Source organism: Camelus dromedarius, chromosome 9 (assembly GCF_036321535.1).
Source record: "Camelus dromedarius isolate mCamDro1 chromosome 9, mCamDro1.pat, whole genome shotgun sequence".
Lineage (NCBI taxonomy): Eukaryota > Metazoa > Chordata > Mammalia > Artiodactyla > Camelidae > Camelus > Camelus dromedarius.
In genome coordinates, this window is record NC_087444.1 from 44,000,411 (window position 1) to 44,019,155 (window position 18,745).

At 53.9% G+C, this 18,745-nt stretch overlaps 1 protein-coding gene across 1 annotated transcript; it reads right to left on the reverse strand.

Annotated features, from left to right (window-relative positions):
- Nucleotides 1-856: 856 nt before the first annotated feature.
- DRC7 (dynein regulatory complex subunit 7) lies at nucleotides 857-17,741 on the reverse strand. Its single transcript, XM_031458364.2, has 17 exons — nucleotides 17,515-17,741; nucleotides 16,950-17,124; nucleotides 15,674-15,799; nucleotides 14,746-14,940; nucleotides 13,259-13,417; nucleotides 12,225-12,443; nucleotides 9,774-9,902; nucleotides 7,592-7,664; nucleotides 6,622-6,750; nucleotides 6,309-6,437; nucleotides 5,132-5,352; nucleotides 4,096-4,311; nucleotides 3,407-3,517; nucleotides 3,210-3,320; nucleotides 2,067-2,261; nucleotides 1,256-1,395; nucleotides 857-1,173 (listed from the first exon to the last, which is right to left on the reverse strand). The coding sequence occupies exons 1-17, from the start codon at nucleotides 17,709-17,711 to the stop codon at nucleotides 1,080-1,082; spliced, it is 2,619 nt and encodes an 872-aa protein (XP_031314224.2). The 5' UTR covers nucleotides 17,712-17,741; the 3' UTR covers nucleotides 857-1,079.
- Between the last annotated feature and the right edge of the window lie 1,004 nt (nucleotides 17,742-18,745).

Sequence of the window (18,745 nt, forward strand, 5' to 3'; positions counted from 1 at the left end):
AGCAGCGTGAAGCCGCGGTCCTTCCATATTGGAGTGGGGCGAAGCCGGGACCAGGCCTTAGTCAGCACTTTTCCGTTAATTCCTGCTTCTTCCCTTTGCGTAGTCTGAGGATCTTGCCCCTCTTCTCTGGCTCGGTCGCCGGCTTGAATTCCCCAGACGAGTCCTAGAGGCAAACGGAGTCTGATTGCGGGTCCGAGTCAGTCGTGGAGCCCGGGAGTGCTGCCCCTATGGCAACGGCCTCGCCTCGAATGGATGAGTGGGTTGCACCCTTAGGGGGACCACCCGCTGGGAATCCGAGAAAGGCCGACTTCATTTGGGACATGTCGGTGGGGTGGGCTTAGGAAAGGGCCGTAACCCGCCATAAGTCGGGGCCGCTACCCACAGGAGCCAGAGGATCAGAGGCAGGGGTCACAAAATGTCGGAGGGAGCCCTGGCTGAGGTCACGTTTGGAGGGATGTCATGTCCATGAGGTCAGAGCAGGGGTCAAGACTGAGAAAGCCATGTAGCTTGAGACAAGGTACATTTTCAGAGCTTACAATTTCTTGTCTGTAAAATGAGGGTCAGTGTAGAACCCCAGCCCCTATCCCCCCTCCATGGCTTAGGGTGGCCCAGCTCACAAAGTGGGAATGGCAGGCCCCAGGTTTGTGCCCCAGAGCTTGGGGGTCATGATGCTAGACTGCAAGGGACTTAATCCCAGCTCCTCTCCTTATCAGCCACTAATTAGCCATCTGTGAAATGAGGATAGTATTGTTGTATCAAATTAGGTAAGACTTGTAAAGGTGGTCCCAGGCCATAGATAAAGGAGGGAAGGAGAAAAAGGCTGGTGCTGGAGCCTGTGAAACATGAGGTACCAATGGCAAGTTACAGGTATGTTTATTAACAGGAAAATCATAAGAAGCAGGAACAGACAGAGCTTCAGGGAGGTGGTGTGGCAGTGAGGCCAGGTGCCTGAGTAGATGGCCATTACCTGAGTGTTGGGAGCACAGGGGCCAGGCACTGGGGGAGGTTTCTGTTTCTGGCAGCTTCACCAAGGCCTCAGGAGGAGCATCAGAGGACCAAAGACTGGGGGGTGAGGAGCATCAAACAAAGACCTTCAGTAACTCCACCAGGCGTGGGTCCTTGTAGAGCTTTTCCTCCAGAGCCAAGTACTTCAGTGGGGCCAGCTCCTTGTGTCTGAAATCAGAGGAAGGAACAACAGGTGGTGAGGGGTTACAAAGCTGGTGCTCTAACCTCCTAGTGGTCGTCTCTGGCTCACCGATTGAGCCGCTGCTCCAGGATGCGGATGCGGAACATGGCCTGAGAGCAGTAACTCAGGTACAGGTCTTCATCCTCGGGTGTCAGGGTCACCTGGTTCTCCTGATACCACTGCTGCTGCTTCTGCAGCTCCTGGGTCTCCTGCAAGCATGGGGATGGGAGAGCAGGAGGGTTGATGAGGGCTGATTCCTACCCAAGCTGCAGGCTGAAATCCCACTCATCAGTCAGCCCCACAAGGGTCAGCCCCACTACCCCTACCCACAGAAGCCAGAGGAGCAGAGGCAGGGGTCACAAAATGTTTTTGAGGGAGCCACTGGGGTCAGGTTTAGAGAAATATGTCCATGAGGTCAGAGCAGGAGTCTAGACTGAGACAGCTATGTGGCTGTGGACAAGGTACATTTTCAGAGCTTCCAATTGTCTGAAAAATGTACACACACACCCACTCCACCATAGAGCTCTTTGTGAAGATTAAATGAGATAATGCTTGGGAACTACATGGTGTGCACCTGACCAACAGAAATGGGTGAAGGACTAGAAGTTGTTATGCTCCATCCATCCATCCACCCATCCACCCATCGCTCCCTCCCCCCATCCATTCTCCCTATTCCTCCGTCCATCCCTCCATCCGTTCTTAAATCCAATGAACAAGTGTGAGGAAGGACAACTTGGTCATTTGGACACTCTAAGCAATGACATACTCATCCCCCCTCATAGCCCCTCACAAGTCTGTGGGATGCTAAGAAAACAGCCTTGGGCCCATTTTCTGCTTGAGGATGCTGACGTCCCGTCTCCTGCCGTGGCCCTGGCTGTACCTTCTCAAACCGGGCCTGGATGAGGTTGGCCTTGTTGATAAGCCGCTGCTTGAAATCGCTGAGGCACTCGTCCTTGAGGCGCACAGCCTGCCAGCGCGTCAGCTTCTCTCCTGGCGGGAGCTGTGCCAGGAACGGGGCCAGGTAGTCCAGCTGGGCCTCCACCTGCCGCAGGTGCTCCTCGTGCATCACACGCTCCTATGGAGATGGGGGAGGGGTCAGCTGGAACAGAAGGGGCTGCAGACACCTCCCAACCAGCTCTTCATCAACATGTGACAGCACAAAACCAGGCCTCAAATCCTGAAGTGCTTGACGCCTCTGGGACTGAGGCCTTAGGGGCCTGTGCTGTGTCTTGTAGCCACGATTATTGGTAACAGCCATCTCTCATGTCTTATGTGAATTCAGCTCTCTCTACCGGAGCCCCAGCACACACCTAACACTTAGGTGCTTGCTCAAGAAATAGTAATAAATGGTGGTGATCAAAAACTGTTAGTGAATAAATGGTGTTAAATCAAAAACTGCTATTAAGTCCCTTTTTTCTCTTCCACCCTGGGGCCTCACATCCTGCGTTGGCAGACAGGGGCCAGTGAAGTTCCGGATGTGGGGGCTGATGCCCACCCCTGGGAATCTGAAAACCAGACATCTGCTGCAGAGTCCTGTCTCACCAACCTCAATCTATTTTTAGAAATATCCATCTGGTTGGTGAAGGGGATTTAGAAGCTGGCCTTGAAAACCAAACAGGGTCTTACAACCTGAGCAGGTAATGTGAATGTCTTGTGCGCAGGGGCCGGAGAACTCAGGCCTTTGACCAGAGTCAGCTGGCTGGGGCTACTGGCCCAGGTCATTACCTCTGGGGAGCCCAAAGTGGAGGTGGGTGCATAGATTCCATTCTTATGCAGTAGAGGTCTTAGCTTGGCCAAAGCCCCTGGAGGTGGGGCATCCTGGCCTGGATCCTGAGTGCTCTTTGGGGTCATCTATGGAAATGGTCAGCTCAGCAGCCAGGATAACCACTATGGTAGCAATAATTTCATCCCCTATAAAGGCTTCCCTGCAGAATCCCTGATCTTCCTCAGCCCCTTGGAGGCTGGGGTTGGGGGTAGGGGGTGCAGAGGGAAGGCCAGGGCCCAGGCCAGGGAGCAAGCTCACCATGGCCTCCCGATACTCCTTGCTCTTCTCGTTGCGCTTGGTGTCATAGATGGAGGTGGTCAGCACATGCGCCTCCTCCTCTTCCTCCCGAAGCTTCAGGATCTCCAGCACCTGAATTGGGAAGTGGGGGCAGACATGGTGGAGACACCCTCCACCCCTGCCACCTCGCATCTGCCCACTCTTCCATGGGTCCTGACCTCCAGCTCTGACTCCCAGGCCTGATGTCTGGACAACTTTTCTTCATTCTTCAGCTTCATCATGGCCTCGTACTGGTAGAGAAGCTTCTTGGTGTGCTCCATGGGCTCCACCTGGAATAACCACCATAGTGACACCAAGAAGCAGCAGTGGCTAGGGCTGTGGGCAGGTTCTGGAGCCAGACTTCTAGGGTTCAAATATTCTCCTGCCATTTTCTAGCTGTGTGACCTCCAGCAAGTTGCTTAACCTCTCTGAGCCTGTTTGATCATCTATAAAAACATAGCTAATAATAGAAGAGGAACTGGAGACTCAGAGGGGCTACAGAATGTGTCAAGAGAGTGAGAATTTGAACTAAGAAAGCCAGCCCTGTGGAGGTTGTGAGATCTTCTCCTCCAGCCTCGGTACCAGCATCTGCTCTGCCTAGGGCAGAGGGGTGGGGACAATGAGGAGGTGTCTTGGCCTGCTGGGTTGTCTTTCTTGGTGGAAAAGGAGATTTTCAGAGGAGCTCAAAGAGAAGCGTCCCCAGACGGGAGTTCTTCATTTTCCCACAGGGCAGAAGTGAATTTCCAGGCTGAGAACCAGGACTTTCCATCCCAGTTCTCCCAAGTTGCTAGGGCAGGACAGAGGGCCCTAGGGCGCTCTCCTCACCCGACCCTGGCCTGTCCCTGCCAGCCACTGCCCCCAGGCCCACCTCGAAGCTGATGCACATGTCAGGTGTCATGATGATCTTGTTGCCCTTGCTGTCCACCTCTGTGCGCCGCAGGAACTCACGCTTGGAGGCTGTAATGTGGTCCTCGCGGCAGTGATAGCGCAGCTGGATGCGCTCATCCAAGATCAGAAACACGCGCTCCGCCACGTCCTCATCCGCAGGCTTCGCGGGGTTGCGGAAGAACCGCTCTATGATTTTCTGGGAGGCCGGCACATGCGTAGGATGGGAGGTGGGAAAGGGGGTTTCTGTGTCTGCCATGAGGGCAGGAGCAAAAGACGCTCAGGGACACTGGGGTCTGGGGTCATTTGTAGGTTCATGCGAAACAGCCCCTCCCAGCCAGACAATGGCTCACAAGGCCCAGCGGTGCTCAGTGCCAGGCTGCTCCAGCCCTGTATGATGCTGGATTTCTTCTCTAGCTTCCCCCACAAGACTCTGCTTGCCCACCTCCAGCGATGGAAAGCTCACTACCTCTCCAGGTAGCCTGCTCTATCACTGGACATCTCTTACTGCTAGAAAGAGCGTTTTTGGTATTCAGACATTAAACATGGGTGTCAAATAATTTGTAATGATATGGGGAAAAAATGGCACAATTTAAATTTAAGAGGGTTGATACAGGAATTCTACCTACGCACACACCTCACACTCACACACAGACGCACACACACACACACACACACACTGCTTGGTTAAGTTAGAAAAGACTGCCAACACCAAACCTACTAATATGTGGTAATATCTGAGAGATACCATTCTGAGATATTTTTACCTTTCTCTTTTACATATTTTCTGAATGTTTAGATACAAGTGTGTATTTTTTATAACAGTAAGGAAATAATACCTCCCTGGCCCAGTGGCTGAGGGCACAGTCTGGCATCAGACAGCCCCAGGATCTTGTGTTTGGTCAAACGGGAAAGGTCGCTCAGTAAAGAAGCCAGAGTTAGGGCTCTTCCCCTCCACCAGGAACCCTCGCCTGCCAGAGAGGGTGGGCACCCTGTCCCCAGGCCCAGCGAGGGCTTACCACCACGGGCCGGGGATTGGACTCTGCGCTGTTCAGAACCAACTTCTTGACCCGGGGCCCAAAATTGATGTGGCGGTAGGAGAGGAAGTCGGGCCGTCCTTGATAGTACTCCGTCATCGTCTTGGGCGTCTCCTCCCGTTTGATCAGGCCGTCCACGCGGGCCTTTTCGTAAAACTCCATGACGCGGTCCATCTCGGGTTGCATGGACGTGTATGAGTGCACTGTAGGGGGGCGGGGAGACAGCTGGGTGAGCACCAGGAGCTCTGGCCACTGGCTTGATAACCTGACCCCAGGCCCCAGGGAGAAGCATTAGGCATGTAACCAATCCCCTAGTGCTAGCTATTTAGGCTGCTTCCAACTTTTTCATTATTATAAACACCATAATGAACATCGGCATTGTGCACTTTTTGTTTCTGCCTGTTATTTGCTCAGAACAAATTCTTAGCAGTAGAGCTGCTGGTCACAGGCCTACATATTTTACAGCTATTTTTATTTTGCTCAACTGCCCTCCAGAAAAGTAGTGCCAATTTGCTGTCCTACAGTAGTGACAGGGAGTGACTGTCTGTCTGTTGCTTTGCACACTTTGCTCACACCTGGTAGGACCAATTTTTCATCTTTGCCAACATAATGGTTATGAGACAGTCCATTACTGATTCAGTTTCTTGTCTTTTTTTTTCAACCATCAAATTAGGTTGGTCATGTTCTTAGATGTCCATTGACCATATATTTTTCTTTTGTGTGTTCTTGGTTAGGGTTGTTAATCCCTTCCCAAGACATGTCCTTCTCTCCCTTTCCAGCTTCCTGGACTCATGGCCATGTCCACACTTCCCACACTTCTGCCCTCTGCATTGCCCTTGTTGGTTTACTTGCTCATCATCCTAACCTCCTGTAAATGTGGCCCCCAATCCCAACCACAGCATAAGCTGTCGCCCTGCCTTGACTTTCCTGGAGGAACATCTGTCACATTTCCTTGGATTTTCTGTGCTTCTCCCAATCCCCCCCACATCTGCTTTGCTTAAGGAGGCAGGGGCCATTTCTGTTGCTTGCCACCCAAGAACCCTGTCAATACATGGATACTGGTCCCTCCCACCATATGCCAGCTGCATGGAGGCTGCTCTAAGGAGCACATAAGACCCCCACCCTGCTCCTAGCTGGCCTGGAAATGGGGTCCACGCACCACGCAGAGCCTGGGGGTGGCCCGGCTTGAAGTAGTCAATATTCAGGCCCGTGGTCTTATTTATGTGCTTCAGCTCCAGCATGTCTTCCCGGTTCTGGTACCACTCCTTTATCTCCAAAGTCTTGGTACCTGTGGGGTCCGATCAGTGCTAGCTGCAGCCAGGCCATCTCCCCCAGCCTCCTTCTCACATTCCCAGCACACAAAGGCCAGCAGGGCCCACGCTCACACCAAGAGACAGTGACATGACCAAGGTCCCACAGCATGTCAGGGGCCTCGGCACCCTGGCTCCCCACAGCCAGGGCCGCCCCCTTACACTCCAAGTCCTCATAGGTGGTGAGGCGGCACACAAGGCCATTGTTGTTGAGGTATGGGGCCCACTTCTCCAGCTTCGCCTTCTTATACTGTATCACCTTCTTCCCATTCGGACAGCGGGTCTCGAACACTGCGGACACAGAGTGGGCTGGGGTCCTTCTTCCCCAGGTTGGGGGAAGGGAGGGCCAGCCCCACCAGCCACTCATCAGCCTCTGCCCACTGTGCTGTCTGCTAAGCTCCTCCAGCCCCCAAGCCCGCTCCAGGGAGGCAGAGGAGAAGAGTCACCCGGGGCAGCTCCTGCCCTGGAGGAGATCTCAGGTTGAGTCTGACCAGAGGATCTGCGCCCTGCCACACCACACACTCGCTGCCAGGATTTTGCTGAAAGCACCATCCCCTCATGTCCTTACTGGACTGACTTCTGATTCCTCAAAATTTAGCTCAGATGACCCCTCTTCCAGGAAGCCCTTTCTGCCCACCCGCCCCCCAGCCTCCAGCCCCCTGGCTTCCCATGATACCCTCTGTAGCCCTTACCATCTTGTTGGGATGGCCTAGGCCCTCTCCGATGGGAACTTCAGCAGCCAGCAGAGGCTGGCATGGGGCAAGAGCATGCCTGTCCTCCTGTCTGCCCCCTTTTGGTTCTGATACCCCTGTGCCTTCTGGGGACTGTGCATGGCCTCCTCCAGGGAGGGTGGGATGAGGGAGGGGAAGGGCTGTGTCCTTGGTCCTCCATCACCTGACATATTCCATCATCCAGGGTGTGCTAACTGAGCCCCCTCCTGTTTGCCAAACAGGTCAGGCCTCGGCTGCAAAGCTGAGTGTGTTGGGAAGGAAGAAATGAACAGGGTGCAGCAGAAAGCAGGGGTGGGGTGGAAATGAGGGGCCGCGGTAGCCTCTACTGACATCCCCCTGCCTAGTTGTTGCTGTAGACGTCCCCAGAGGCTTGGGAACCAGTGAACACAAACACGCAGTACCTTCTGGGGAAATCTCAATCTGCTCCACCCACGAGTTCGGCATGTCGAAGCTCTTATCCTCGTCCTCCTTGCCCTGTTGCAGAGGTGAGGTTGGGGCCAGTGTTTCTGGTTAGGGCTTGGCCTTGGAGCAGGAGTTGTGGTCAGAGCCTCTGTGGCCCCCAGGGCCAAGGCAGGGTGGCTCGTTAGGTCCCCAGGGGAGCCAGAGGTCATGAGCAGTTCTGACCTGGCTTGACCCAAGACAGAGTGGAAGAAGAGGAGTCAGCTCCTCCCAAGTACCTACCTGGCAAGGACAGCATCGCTGCTGCCCCACATGCCACGCCTTCCCTCTGTCAACAGAGGCACAGGCAAAGCCCCAGGCTCTTTGTTAAAAGATAGGCTTCTGGAGTCAGGTGGGTCCACGCCCCAACCTCCATCCAACACCAGCGGAGCGTCCTAGGCAAGTCCCTTAAACGCTCTGAGCCTCGGTTCCCTATATATACACTGGACCCCTTGGGAGGATTAACTGATAAATGCACATAAGGGCTTGGGACACTGCCTGGCTGCTTTTACTGTTTTATTTTCCCTATCTTTGAGCCTTAGTTTCCCCATCGGGAAAGTAAGGCCTGGTCTAGACAAATGGTCCTCGGGGTAGGCTATAACCACAGAAACTTGGATAAGATTTTCTCAATGTAAAACTTTTCTCCCCACCAAATTGCTCAGACCACTGATGCCTGCTCGCCTAATCTGGTCACATTTTGAGACCAGCAGGGGGCGGTACTGCCCCAGGATTTATTACACGGGAGTCTCTGGTCTCCAGAAAAGGAAGACCCACCATTTCCAGGTGGGTCTACACAGCTGTGCCAAGCCTATCACACATATGGTCTCATTTTGTCCTCAAGCAGTCCCCACAACATAGAACAGAGTCGCCTTTGAGAGCCCAGACTCAAATCCCAGGTTCAAATCCCAACTCTGTTACTGACTATGTCACTTTGGTAAGTTACTTCACCCTTCTGTGTGTGCCTTCCTATCACTGAAGTGGGATGATAATCCTCGCCAGGTGGTTGTGAAGATTTAGACAAGTTAATTCAAGTTAAGCACCTACTGGCATTTAGAAAGGGCTGTACGAGCGTGACCTACTGTTATGGGCTGAATTGCGCCCCCTGCAGATTCATATGTCTTTAACACCCAGTAGCCTAGACTGTGACTGTATTTGGAGACAGGATCTTTCAAGAGCTAATTAAGTTAAAATGAAGTAATTAGGGTGGGCCATAATCCACATGACTGGCGTCCTTATAAGAAGAGGAGAGTAGGACACAGACACATACAGAGGGAAGACCTGGTGATGACACGGGGAGGGCGCCATCTACCCAGCCAAGGAGAGAGGCCTCAGGAGGAACCAAGCCTGCCCACACCCTGGCTCCCAGTCTCCAGAACTGTGAGAAAATACATTTCTATTGTTCAAGCCACTCACTTTGTGATACTTTGTTATGGCAACTCTAGCGGGTTAGGACACCAATTATTACTACCATGACTATAACTGACCCCGCTTCTTCCTTCTATATACAGACAATGAAACCGAAGCTTCCAGCAATTAGGAAGTTTACCCAAAATGTCATAGCCAGTGGCTAAGGCCTCTGGGCCCCGACCTCCATGCAAGGGCCTCGTGCAGACCTGCCTGGGAGGCCCCTGATAAGGAGACCACAGAAGAGACGTGGATGACTTGGGGAAGGCCCCAGGCCAAAATCAGAAGGGCTGATGGGACAGACAAGAAAGGCCTGGAAGTGTGTGTGCGGATCGTGGTGGCCGTGCATGAAGGCCTGGAAGTGAGGAATGGCTGGCCCTGGGGTTCCTCAGGCTTGTGGAGAGGGTCTTATCACCCTACTCCAAGGGCCGTGCTCCAGGCGCAGGGCAGCCCCTGAATGGGGTGGACTGTGTGTGGGACAGGAGGCCTGAATGCAAGGCCTAGCCCTCGCCTACCCTCTGGGGGTCCTGGGCAGGTCCCCAGACCTGTCTGGGCTCAGTCTGCCTATCTGTAAAATGAGGGCATGTTCCAGGCCCTTCTACTTTGAGGAATCTGTAATTGGTCTATCCAGACTCTCAAACACGTACATGTGGTGGGGACACGTGTCAGGCTGGCCTGAAGCAAGGCAGAGTGTCGAGTGCCCTCTGCTCCCTACCCAGTCCCCCACGCCCTGAGACTCACCAGATTTTCCACGTCATCGTCGTCGTTCGCCCCGTTGTCCTCCTCCTCAGCTGGGGACAGGAGAGGCTTGTCAGTCCCCAAGAGCAGGTACTCCCACATCACAGGATCTCCCAGGTCAAAGATCAAGTCCTGATGGAGGAGGGGATGGCTGAGAGCAGCCCACAGCTGCTGCACCCGCTCCTGCTCCATGGAGGGTGGGAAACAGCCACGCCCAGGGTGGAGAAGGGACCCAGGCCCACGTCTCACGGGGGCAGAAGATGGCTCCAGGCCGCCTCCGAAAGTCCACACCTGCCCTCCTCATCCCCACACGGAGACTGAGGCCCTGAGGGGGCTGGAACTCCCTTTCCGTGTTGGTCTCTGTGAGAGGCTTGGAAACTCTCTGGCCTGGTACGGGCCTGGAAATGGAGGTTGTTCTGCATTGTCAGGGCCGGGGAGGGGGGCACCCTCGGCAGGGCTTACAGCAAACACAAGCCAGTGAGATTTTACAGGAGGGGGAAATGGCAGGTTTGGGAAAAGAGACTTCCTCATGGTTCTTACCCCAGGCTGGTGAGACCGGAACTAGGCAGGCAATCAAAAGAGGGAAGTGGGACTTTCTCTTCCGTGGTACAGGCCCTCCACCTCTTCTCATCCCAGCCCACCTGAGCCTAGGCTCACCCGCCAGATAACTCCCAGCAGGTAGGGGGCACCATATTCCAACATACTTCCCCCGGTGATGTGCCCCTCTCCCCAGCCCCAACGTCCCCAGAATCAGAGGGAACTTAAAGCCTTAAGCACAGCTGCTCACGAGGAGTTTCAGCATGAACCCCAACTCCCTGCTGCAGACACTGGCCCTAATCCTAGTCCTCACTGTCCTGTCTGAGTCCTGGAGGGCTCCAGCTGGGAGGTGGGGGGAGAGAAGAGGGGGACATGCAGGGGGAGAGGTAGGGAGGGAAAGAACTGCTTGTAGATTTAACAGCCAATAGTCCAGACTTTGTGGAGAGGAATCAAATGATACAGATGCTTGAATTTCTTTAAATTGTGCCCCTCATTCTGCCACTTTTATAAGCAGTAAGCAGTAAGCAGTAGTTAGATATTTTGCTGCTTTATCTTAAAATTCTATTTCTATAGAAAAGGCATAAACTAATGGACAACTGCCATGTCCCAGGAGCCTGGGGTGTCTTGCTGTCTCTGTGGGGTGCCTCGCCGTCTCTGTGGGGTGCCTCGCCATCGCTCCCCCCACCAAGGCCATTTCAAGGTTCTCTGAAGGAACAAAGCAGCCGCTCCCGTGCTCACTGGGCAGTAAAAGTGACAGCCAGTGTCCCGATCTCTTTCTCAGCCTCACTCGGTGGTGTGGTACTGCCTGCCAAACCTCCCTTTCCCACTGGGCCACCCTTCTATCTTCATCTCATAACTTTTATTATCCCCAGTGTAAATTTCCTCCACCTGGCACTGGTGCAGGGTGTGCTGAGGGGAGGCTGAAGGACCTTCCTCCTGGAAGAGGGGCAAAGGAGGGCCGTTATCCTTCAGAGCGCTCTGACCACCCTGGCGGCTAGGAGCGTGGGCTTTGGGGGAGGGCAGTCCCAGCTCTGCCCCATCTGTGTGGTGCAGAAGTTCTTTCGGTAAAATGAGAGTAGCAGCAGCTAACCTTTACCGAAGAGCAAAGGACTATTCTAAACATCTACCGAATGTTATTTGCCACAACCCTGCGAAGTCGGTGAGGACTGAGCAACCCTGGAGTGGGTGGCTAAGGGAGGCTGGGGGTAGGTGTGTCTCCTTCACTGAAGGCAGATGCACCAGAGCACGTGCATCAACTCTGCCCGCCTCCCATGTCGGGGCAACAACAGACCCTGGGACAGGGTCACTTCAGTATGGGGGCGAGGAGCCCAGGATCTACCTTTGGGAAACTGGCCTGGCTGGAAATGGAGGAACTTGGAAATAACAAAAGAGTACAGGACTTGGTACCTGGAGACTCTCTCTCTTTTGACTGGGGTACATCTCAATGAATTTCCATAAATTGGGTGCTCCCTGGCTCCCTGCCCCAGATGGAGAAATAGAATATTGTCCACACCCCCAGAAAATGCTCTAGTATCCAGTTACGACCTTCCCCTAAATGTGTGCACATATTTTTAACTCACATTAAGTGGCACTGAGTTTTTTATACGTATAAATGCATGGAGAGTCACTGAGCTGTGCATTAGGATGAGTGCGCTTTTCTGCATGTATGTTGCACTTCAATACGATGTTTTTAAAAAAATCAAATGACCTAACAATCTACATTTTATAAAGATACACAAACCAAAAGAACACAATAATCATATTGGAATGGTTATGTATGGGCAAAGGAGTGGGACCCAGGGACTCAGCTATAGGGAAAGTCCAAAAGCCCTCCTGGCCTGGGGGCCACCCTCCCCACAGGTCACTCCCGCCTTCCCCCGCTGTGCCTGCCACATCTGCCCAGCCCTGACCCCACACCTTGCAGCAGTTCCAACAGTCCTGCATGTTGATCCAGTAGTTCTTGTGGTTCCAGAGGCTCTCGATTCCCAGGAAGTTGTCGTCCTGGGTGCTGTAGCTGCGAGCAGTGAACGGGTCGATGAAAAAGCTCTCGGGCACCTCGCGTTTCCCCGACAACACCAGGACCCAGGAGTGCACCCGCAGGCCATGCAGGGGGTCGGTCTTCGCACTGTCCACCTCCTGCACAGGAAAGGTGGGGGACTATGAGCTAGATGGATGGGAGGGGGGCCCTCGGGGCCCAAACATCTCCTGGAGCTGGGGAACTGGCAGGAGAGCTGAGTTCTGATCCAGACTGCACTACTGGCTGGCTTCGTGACCTTGAGGACATCACCTCACCTCTGAACCCGTTTTCTTATAGATAAAATGGGAGGATCTGACTCGATCTGTGGTTTACAAACTCAGCCTTTTGGAGTGCTAGGGTATCTGGGTTGACTGGCTTTCTGTGTTGTTATTCTGGGTGAGATTTCATCCAAAGAAAGGTAGAGGGATGACATAAGGCTTCCTCATCTGCATCCCTCTGGGAAAAGGGTCACTGTGCCATGTTCATTATTGCATCCCCAGGGCCCGGACCAGCAGAGACCCTCAGTAAATAATATGTGGAGGGAAAGGGAAGAAGGGAAGGAGGAAAAGAAGGTGAGAGGGATGAAGAGTGTGGACAGATGCAAGGAGAGATGGGAGGACAGACGTAGAGTGTATGTAGGTAAGTCTTCAGTGAGAGTCTGGAACGAGAGCTACACAGCACAGAATAAGCCGCCCAGGCAGCAGAGCTCTCTGACGTTAGAAATCTATCATCGGAAGCTGGCGGCCCAGCACTGGGAGATTCCCATGTGGCCAGGCAGAGATGGAGGGTGGTTGATGGATGGAGGAGGGGATTTGGGCCTGGGGCTCCATAAACACATCCTTTCATGACCTATGTCTGTTCCCCATTCCAGCAGCTCCTCCTTCGGAGCAGAGCTCCAGGGCTGAGGGCTGAGGGCTGAGGATGGCAGACCCACCATGAGGCGCTCCTCCTCCTGCCTCCGCCGCTTCTCCTCCGCAGCCTTGATCTCCTCCTGCCTCTTCATCTCCTGTTCCTGCTCAAACCTGCTGCTCAGGTCCCTGGGCGGCTTGATGGCGTACTTCTTAGGTGGTGCCTTTTCCTCCTCCTGGACTGTCTGTCCCCCAATCAGAGAGAACGGATCAGTGGCCCGGAACAGACATGCCCCTCGCAGCAGCTCCTGGAGCCCCAAGCGTGTGTGTGTGTGTGTATGTGTGTGTGTGTGTGTGTACAAATATGTACTAGGTCGCAAGAAATATGTCCAGGAAGGAACACCACAGAGGCTGTGGAAGGGGGTCTGGCACAGTTAAGAGGGAGAAATAGCAAATTTCCATGAAATTTAGAGTGAGAGAGCCCTGGCCTTAGTCCCCAGGCCATTTATCAGCTACGTGACTTTGGTCACAAAAACTACTTCATACTGACACACTCACCTGTAAAAGAGGAGTGATACCACCTGCCACAGGGCACTAGTGAGAGAAGCAATCAAGTCAACAGACATGAAAGTGGCTTATAAACCAGAGCTTCTCTGCATCTGTTAGCAATTGATATCATTTTCATAATTAAAATTTTGACTGAGATAAGAGACCTGTGTGTGAGTTCACAGGTCTTTGGAGCCAGAAGCAGTGATGGAGATTTTGTTCCATCTTTCTTGGGGAGCTGGGCCTGAGAGAGCAGAGCTCTCACCTGGTGCCTCCCCATCCTTCTCCAACAGAGCACCGCCCAGGGCCCCCAGGAGCTCACCCCAGTGTAACAGATGCCCATGCATCATGCCAATGCCCCAGGCCCCTGGATCCCCTCCCCTGAGCTGCAGACACCCACGGGGGCCTGACCTTGATCCCAGAATCCTGGAATCAATCCAGTTCATGAAGAGCATTTTCTGCCTGCAGTATGGCTATTTCCCAAATGCACAGAGATGCTTTTATAATTCCTGCAATTAAATCCACTTAAGAAGTGTTTCTTGTATTCACAGCAGCCTTCGGTCATCATGACACTTTCAGTCAACATATATAAAAACTACTGCCTACTGGAGGCATGACATTTTTTTGCTGGTAAAAAAGGAACTTTTTACCTGGGAGGGGAAAAAAGACAGAACTAAATGTCCATTTGTCTGCTTTTTCCTTATATGAAAAAATGGCTGTGGATTTTTATCAAATGCATAAGGTAAATTTAGAAGAGTTTGGCTTAAGATACTGGCCCTATGGCATTCACAAAATTTACCTAGTAGGGAATACAGTAGCTGACACTGAGTTACAACAAGCAGAGAGGGGCAGTCAGTTTGGAGAACTGGGCTGTGTGTGTTAAGATGCTGAGGACAGAGAAATCACCAGTGGTTTGAAATATGAACTCTGGGGAGGCTGAAGGGCTGCCTGGTGATGGAGCCAGGGCAGGGACTTTAAGGAAGGCGTGTCTCGCGGGATGCTAAGGACAGCAGGAGTCCGCCCGTACCTCCTTGGGCTTCACAGTGAGTGGGCACACCTCCCGAGTCAGGTCCATGTGGCACAGGTCCTGCGAGCCATAGCCGTTGACACAGTAGGCATCATAGCCAGCGCCAATGAGCATGGAACAGAGCAGCGTGCTGAAGTCAAAGCAGTTCCCCTTCTGGTGCTTGAGCACCGTGGTCGAGGAGTACAGGTACGAGGGCTGGAAACAGCGGGCTGGTCAGCACAGCCGCCCCACGGCCCCCATCTGTCCTCCCCACCCGGCCGGTGTGCAGGCTGGACCCCAGCGGGGCTCGTCACCTTTGTCGGCCTAGGGAGCCTGCTAAGAATGGGGCAAAAACCACAGACCCCCATTTCCAGAAAGTGTAATCCACATTTGCCTGTACTTCTAAGGGACTTCCTGATGGGAAAGACCCTCTGGGATGTCGGTGCTTCTGGTCAGGTGCTCTCTGATTGGTCCTTTTATGGTTTTATTCTGACGTTCCCCTCACCTTCTACACCCATCCTTCACTTCTCTCTTTTTAAATTCTCCTTCGCGGACCTATCCCCATCTCCCTCCCTCCCTCAGTTCTCAATGAGAGTCAGATTGAGATGGTCAGAAGCCCAAAGATGGGGCCACGGACCATGGGCAGCAGGGCCCTCACTTCTCTCTCCTTTCCCACCTCCTGAAGTCTTGAAAGGAGCGCTCTGAAGGCAGAAAGAGGCAAGTGAGGCAAAGAGGTGGGAGCCTGGAAACCAAGCATGCTGTGCGATCTCAGGCAAGTGGCTGCCTGTCTCTGGGCCTGCTCCCACCAGTCAGGGGGTCTATGAGGTGTTCTGCCCAGACAGACTTGTGGGGCTGTGGCCTGAGGCAGGCTGAGCCTCCTTCTCTTGACCTGCCTGCCTTCCCATCCCAGCTGTCATGGCCTAAGGGTGCAGCCCCAGGTGGCACTTACCGGCTTGAGTGGGTCAGGCAGGGGCAGCATGGCCAGGAAGTCTGAGACAAACTGGGCGCAGGTGTCCCAGTTGTAGAGCTCAGGGTAGGGCATCAGTGTGGGCCGGATGGTTGTGCTGACGAACTTCTGCAAAGGGAGAGACCGCAGGCCCTGGGGGAGGGCACTTCACTTGGGAGGAGACCACGGTGTTCCTAGGAAGCCGGAGACCTTGGGGTGGGGTGGCGGCAGCTCTCTAGGCCTCTCTGGGCCTCAGGCTCCCCCTTCGTGCCTTGGGAGTTAGAGGAAGGGATCCCTCAAGGCCCTTCCAGCCGAGGCCCAGAGTAAGCCTGTGCTGTCCCCGGAGCCAGGGATGTGATCAGGGCCTCCTTGCCATCACCACCGCCCCACTGAGTGCTACCAGACCTGGGCATCACCCCCTGATGCCCCAACAACCTGTGAGGCAGGTCCCACCGACAGCGGAGGAAACTGAGGCTCTGAGAGGTGCACTGACTCGCTCAGGTTCACCGTCAGTAGCAGAGCTGGGTCTGTCTGGCTCTACGCCACCGCCCAGTGTGGGGGACGAGGTGCTTGCAGGGCCCTTGAGGGGCAGCTGTGCTACTCTGGGGCCCGTGGGCCAGGCTTCTGGGGTCTCCCTATGGATTCAAGATCCCACCAGCACCAGATTGCACATGGCCCCAAGCTAAGGGGCCGCCCCCGTGCAGCCCCGCTGATTGCTGCAGGGGAAATGCAGGCCTAGGTTTGCCAGATCCAGAGAAGAGGGGAAGAGGGACTGTCCAGGAACGGCCGAGTTTCCAATGCTGGCAACTAATACAAAGGTTAAAAGTCACCACGTGAGCCAAATAAAATGGTCTGTGAGTCCCTGTCAGCCTATGGGCTGCCATTTTTGCAACCTCTGGATTCATCCCTTGTCATTCCATCTACAGGTGGGGAATCTGGGGCCCAGAGAGACTCAGGGACATGCCCTGGGTCATAGGGCAAGAAGGAAGGAGACCAGCAATCAGGCCCAGTCCATTTTTCTTATTTCTCTGCCTTTTCCTAGACAGGGCTGGTCTCGGGGACTGGAGACCACACTGGGTGTCTGGCTGCCCCTTAGGTGGGGCACAGGGGCTCCAAGCCACCACCTGCCCCCAGAGGTGACTCAGCAGAGCCTGCTGGGGCCCGTGGGCATTTGAGTTTATATGCTGCCCCTGAAATGTAAGCTCTGACCCAGAAGAGGTCTTTGCTGGGCCCACCTCCCTCCGCCCTCTGCTCTCCGGCCCTCCACCGCCAGCCTTACGGGCACTTCGCACTCGTTCAGCGGGTGCAGGAAGAGGGGCACGCGGTCCGGGCACAGGAGGCTGTACTGGCGGGAGAAGTTGTCTGCCACCCGCAGCAGGTGTTCCTCCTTAGGCGTGTTGCTTTTGTAGGAAAGGGGCAGTTTGGAGATGTCAATGGTGTCCTTGGTAAAGGTCCTGTGTCCACGAGAGGGGTGGCTTCAGTCTGTGTGATGCTAGGCCTGGTGCACATGGAACCCTCCATCCTCCTTAGCTGCTATGGGCTCTCCCCCTTCCTCATTTAGTCCTCACAACTACCTAGGAGGGAAGTATCATTCCTAGCAGCTGCCCTTTTAAAACAGATGAGGGAACTGAGACACAGAAAGGTTGAATGACTAGCTAGTAAGGAGCACAGTGGGGACTTAGACGAGACAGTCTGAAAGCACAGCCCTCACTCTTAACCACCTCCTGTGTCCTGGTCCTGCCTTCCAGCCCAGGAACCACCATTCTGCCTGGCTCTCCTTCTGCCCAGGCCTGGTCTGACCCTCGCCAAGACTGCTGATCCGAAGCCCCCACCCCAACACTCACGAGGGCTTCTCAGGGATGGAGACCTCAATCTCCGACAGCTTCCTCTCCAGGTCTCTGAGCATCTCCTGCGTCATGGTGGTTTCCTCCTTCCGCACCTCCATCAGCCTCATCATTTTCTCGCCCCTCTCGGCCCGCTCAGCCGCATCCTCCCGCTCGGCTGCCTCCTCCTCCTCCACTTTTTCCTTCAGGACCTCCATTCTGGTGTGTCTCTGACTGTCTAGAGCTGGGATCTCTGCGGGAGGGATAAATGCACTCAGAATGGTCGACTTCAGACCGGGAAGGAGCCACCAAGATCACTTGTATCCCTGGGCCATAGTTTTAGGTGATTTAGACCATGCAGGGAGGAAGTGAGTCCCTCTTAAACTTCCTTTCCATCAAGGAGAAAGCCTTCACCTGGTGCTAGCACGTCTGTAACACCTTTGACATTTGTGAATTTCCCTTGGAGACAAAGACAAAGCAGGCTACAGACTGAGAGCCACTGTCAGGGCTGGAGCAGGTTTAGCCCAAACTTACTAACATTGCTTTGCTTTTCATATATTTATTCTGAGAGTTACCTTTTCTTTCTGGCTGGTGATGCTAATGCTATAGGACTCACTGTAGTATTATGACGTTTCCTATTTAAATATATTTATCAAGTCCAATAAGTAAATTGGTTTAAAGAAAATTATTCATAGTAGAGAGTTAAAAAAATAAAAAAGGTAACATCACCAAACTTGGAACTGAGGCACAGAAGAGGCAAGAACAGGGCTGCCACTAAGGCACAGCAGGGGGAGGGTGTGACACAGCCCACAGTCTCCTGGATAAACCCTATGTCAGCCCACAGGGTGGAGGTCCTTCAGGGGGCCACACCAAGAAGTCATATGTGCTCCTGTGCCCTAGGGAAGGCCTTGTCTGTGGCCAGAAAGCCAGCCTCACTAAGGTGCACCAAAGATCTGTACCCCATTCCATACAGCAGAACCCCAATTATCTGAGGGGCAGCCTGGTTTGAAATGTTCAGTATCCCTGCCCCCACGCAGCTAGAGGTGGCCCTGGGATGTGAACCCAGTTCTGGCCAATGAGATGTGAGTCAAAGTTGTGGGATGTTAAACGGCAGGGCTCAGCCGGCTAGGACCCTTTGCCCTCTCTTCCTCCCGCCTGGGGAGGGGAGGTGGGGCAGCCACGGCATGACCATGAGATGAGCACACATGAGGACCAAAGCTGCCTACTGAGGATGGCAGAGTGGAGTGATGGA

What these genes read in the sequence shown, in the direction of transcription:
- DRC7 (XM_031458364.2), bottom strand. Translation starts at nt 17,711, where the DNA reads ATGGAGGTCCTGAAGGAAAAAGTGGAGGAGGAGGAGGCAGCCGAGCGG. An exon ending in TGAACGAGTGCGAAGTGCCC is followed by an intron (nt 15,800 to 16,949) that starts GTAAGGCTGGCG and finishes CTCCCTTTGCAG; the next exon opens with AAGTTCGTCAGCACAACCAT. An exon ending in CCTGGGAGTCAGAGCTGGAG is followed by an intron (nt 3,321 to 3,406) that starts GTCAGGACCCAT and finishes TTCCCAATTCAG; the next exon opens with GTGCTGGAGATCCTGAAGCT.